At 38.6% G+C, this 3906-nt stretch overlaps 1 protein-coding gene across 1 annotated transcript in view; it reads right to left on the bottom strand.

Annotated features, from left to right (window-relative positions):
- Window positions 1-1177: 1177 nt before the first annotated feature.
- Window positions 1178-3906, bottom strand: part of HELRODRAFT_181470 (hypothetical protein) — a gene marked incomplete at both ends in the record, with an annotated part of 6199 nt that continues 3470 nt past the window's right edge. Inside the window, one exon of the mRNA XM_009031268.1 lies at window positions 1178-3720. Coding sequence (XP_009029516.1) covers window positions 1178-3720 — 2543 coding nt within the window. The remainder of the gene's footprint in view (window positions 3721-3906) is intronic.

Raw genomic sequence — 3906 nt, 5'->3', positions numbered from 1 at the left:
AGATGATAATGATGATGATGATGGTGACCGTGATAAACTTTTTTTTAACTGTGCCTTTAAAATGAACAACAACAAGCCCAACAGCAACAACAATAAAAGTAGTTCAATCAATAATAATAATAATAATAATAATAATAATAACAACAACAATAATAATAATAATAATAATAATAATAATAATAATAACAATAATAATAATAACAATAATAATAATAATAATTGTTAAAATAATAACATTGCCAAATCAATGAGTCACCCAAAATGTTGGAAGCAATGTTTAATAACCAGATGACCATTTCGAATACTTGAAACAAAGAAATGAATGAACATTTGAGCAATTAAATGAACGAATAACGTAGATGAATAACTATTCAGTTGAACAAATGAAAAAAAAACTAATAAACAAACAAACAAACAAATGAACAAACAAACAGTAAAACGAACATGCAATGATATAAAATTCCCACCTAACACTGGATATAACCCAACAAAAATTATCCAACTAACGGCACATCACTAAAATTCAAAAATTCAAAATTTCAAAATTCATAATCGTCATCGCCATAGAAGAGCGGTGACGTGACTGGCGGCAAATATTTTAGCGGGAAATTATAATCTACTTTCATTGGTGATTTGAATTGTTCGAATTCGGTGTCGTTATATAGGCTCGGAGAATTCGGAACCGAATGGTACAGTGACGAAGAGGAGTCGTTTCGATTGCTTTGTTGCTGTTGTTGCAGCAGCTGCTGCTGCTGTTGCTGCTGCTGTCTGTATGTCGGTATATGTAGCGGTGGTGGCCTTGGTTTGTTGTTGTTGTTGTTGATGATGCTGTTGTTGTTGATTATGACGTCACGACTCATGTTTGCGTTTTCATTCGTCTTGTTATTATCACTATAGTTATTGTTGTTGTTATTGTCGTCATTGTTGTTGTTATTGTCGTCATTGTTGTTGTTATTGTTATTGTTGTTGTTGTTATTGTTGTTGTTGTTGTTATTGACAACATTCCTACATTCAATCTGTTGTATGTTGTGATAATTTTTCTGATGCAAATCCTGTAAACTTTGCAGATTCAGCCAACGTAACCTGTGGTTCGATATAGTCGGTACGATGACGCTTTCATTGAAGGTAACGTCATTCTGTGTATTCGTTGGAAATTTTGTCGTGTTTGTATCTTTCGCTAGAGCTGTTGTAGCTGCTGATGTTGTTGTTGTTGAGGTTGATGTTCGTAAAGTTGTTGCTCCATGTACTGCAAATATTCATAATTCTTTTGATTTTGCATAAATTGTTGTTGTTGTTGTTGTTGAGGTAATTGCTCGTTCAATTTTTGATTCTGAACTAATATCGGTTTTTCGCTTCTTTCTGGCAAATATAAGACAGGGTTATTGTCGGTGAAAGTTGTTGTCATTGTTGTAGTTTGATTGAAAGATGAAGAAACAAAGAAGGAAGATATAGGCTTTGATGGTAGGGCTGAAATAGTCATCGTAAGAGAGGGTGCCAATGATGATGATAACGATGATGTCGTTGTTAGTTTTGGCGCCAAAAATGTTGACGTTGTTGTTGAAGCGTCTGCAGCTGAGAGTATTGAATATGGCGAGGTTGTCAATGAAAAAGTGACTGGAGATGATGTGGAAAAGGAAGGTAATGCTATACTCACTTCGGGAGGAGTCTGAAATGTAGTTGGAGTAGAAAAAATAGTTGTAGTAGTAGCAGCAACAGCAGCAGTAAATGTAGTAGCAGTTGTAGTTTTAGTTGCAGACGCTGCTGTCGTAACTGTAGTAGCAGGTAACAAATTGTTTTCAGCAGCTAACTGGGCAGCTAACATTAGCAGCTGCTGGGCGCTTAGCGTCTGCATTTCTTTGTTGGGCTGTGAATTATTTTTGTTTGTTGAAATTTGTTGTTGTTGATGTTGTTGTTGTTGCTGATTTTGTTGAGCAAACATTACGGGCGTTGTAATTGTAGCAATGGAAGCGTTTGTAGCTGTAGTAGTAGTCACTGTGGCTGTTGTTGTCTTCGCAAAATTGTTATAGTACATATCAGTATTTAGTTGTTGTTGCTTCTGTTGTGGTTGCAGCTGCAGTTGCTGTTGTGGTTGTTGTAGCTGCTGTTGTGGTTGTGTTTGTTGCAGCTGCAGCTGCTGTTGTAGCTGCTGTTGTGGCTGCAGTAGTTGATGCTGCTGCTGTTGTGGCTGCAGTTGTTGTTGATGCTGCTGCTGTTGTAGCTGTTTTAGTTGCTGTTGTGGTTGTTGTGCAAACATCGGTGGCAAACTGACAGAAGATGCAGTATCAGATGTCGTTGTTGGTAGTGTCGTTGCGGAAGCCACTTCATCGCCAAACAACAAGCCGGATACGGTTTTACTAAACCGTCTGAAAAAACCACCACTACCATTATTATTATTACCATTATTATTATTAACGTTATTATTATAGTAATTATTATTATTATCGATTGTGTTGTTCTTCAAGCAATCAATTTTGGAGTTATCATCGGCGTTTAATGATGAATGCGTGCTTTCTCTAGCTGGCATCGCCGTGCTATTGGCTGCTAGCTGCTGACCATTTGCTTCAGCTGCTGTCTTGTAGATGGGTTGAGAAAAATTATATTTATTATTATTGTTGTTGTTGTTGTTATTGTTGTTGTTGTTGTTGTTGCAGTGCGCAAGTTGTCTGTTGCATGGGATTAAGTCGCTTGTACTACTTGATCTTTTTCTGCTTTTTTGAATGTTTAAAAGTGAAATTCGATCGTGAGGCGTCAAGTAGATTGATTTGTCGTCATCCAAGTTGTTGATGTTATTGCTGTTATTGTGGTAATAGTTGATGCTGTTGCTGTGATGGGCAGTTGATGCCAGGTTGTTCCCGCTTGCTGTTCTGTATAATGATGGTTTAGTCAGATCAAGAGGTTGTTGTGGCGGCTGTGGTTGTTGTTGGAGTTGTTTTTGCTGTTTGGCTCGCGGGTACAGAAAGGATAAAAAAGAATTTTGGCCGAAATTGTCCATAGCGTCATAATCGTCGAACGCCGAGCGTCCGCCGGCGCAGTGGCGAAACGTTTCGATGTCGGGGAATTCTACGAGTTCGGTACAGCGAATTTGAAATGGACCGACATCTTCACCGGGCCGAGTCGGTACACCATTCGGATTTTTGCCCATCACTGAAATGTTTCTTTTGATATTTAGCGGGATCGGAGCTGATGACGTCGTCGTTGTCGTGTGGTTGTTGGTAATAGTAGTAGTAGTTGAAGGAATGCTAGTAGTAGTAGTAGTTGTAGTAGGAGTAGTAGTAGCAGCATTTCTAGTATCAGCATTTGCTATAATCGGGTTTTTTGAAGTGTTATTACCATTAACGTATGACGATGTTTGTTGTTGTTGTTGCTGCTGCTTTGGGGCGTTGTCTATGTTGTCACCAAATTTAAACAAACTTATCGATTTCGGCATACCGAACTGACTCGGCGTGTTACCAACGGTACTTGAGTTTTTTGTACCGACTGTCCCGACAGGATTGTTGACGGCGTTGGGACTTTTTTTTGAGTTGTGAGAGAAGGATTGGGCGGTTTGTGTTGCCGGTCCGGATGTTGATGGGGTCTTGCTCTTGAAATATGTCTTCAGTTCATTCATCTTAACTTTGCTTATCATCTCGTTGTTGTTGTTGTTGCTGTTGTTGTTGCTATTGTTATTGATGTATGCGCCAATGTTGTTGTTGTTGGTGGTGGTTTTTAAGTTGCTGTCATCTGCTTTGAAAGGTTGATGAGGTTGTTGTTGACAGTTTTGTTGATGTTGCTGATGCAATTGTTGTTGTTGTTGTAATTGTTGTTGTAGTTGTTGAGGCGGTAAAGGTAATGGCGGTGGATATTGAGGATATTGATGATGATGCTGCTGCTGATGTGGTTGCTGCTGCTGATGTGGTTGCTGCAGTT

This window comes from Helobdella robusta (assembly GCF_000326865.2).
Source record: "Helobdella robusta unplaced genomic scaffold HELROscaffold_71, whole genome shotgun sequence".
NCBI classification, from domain to species: Eukaryota; Metazoa; Annelida; class Clitellata; order Rhynchobdellida; family Glossiphoniidae; genus Helobdella; species Helobdella robusta.
Note: the sequence above shows the minus strand (reverse complement) of the source record. Positions and strands in the feature narration are given on the sequence as shown.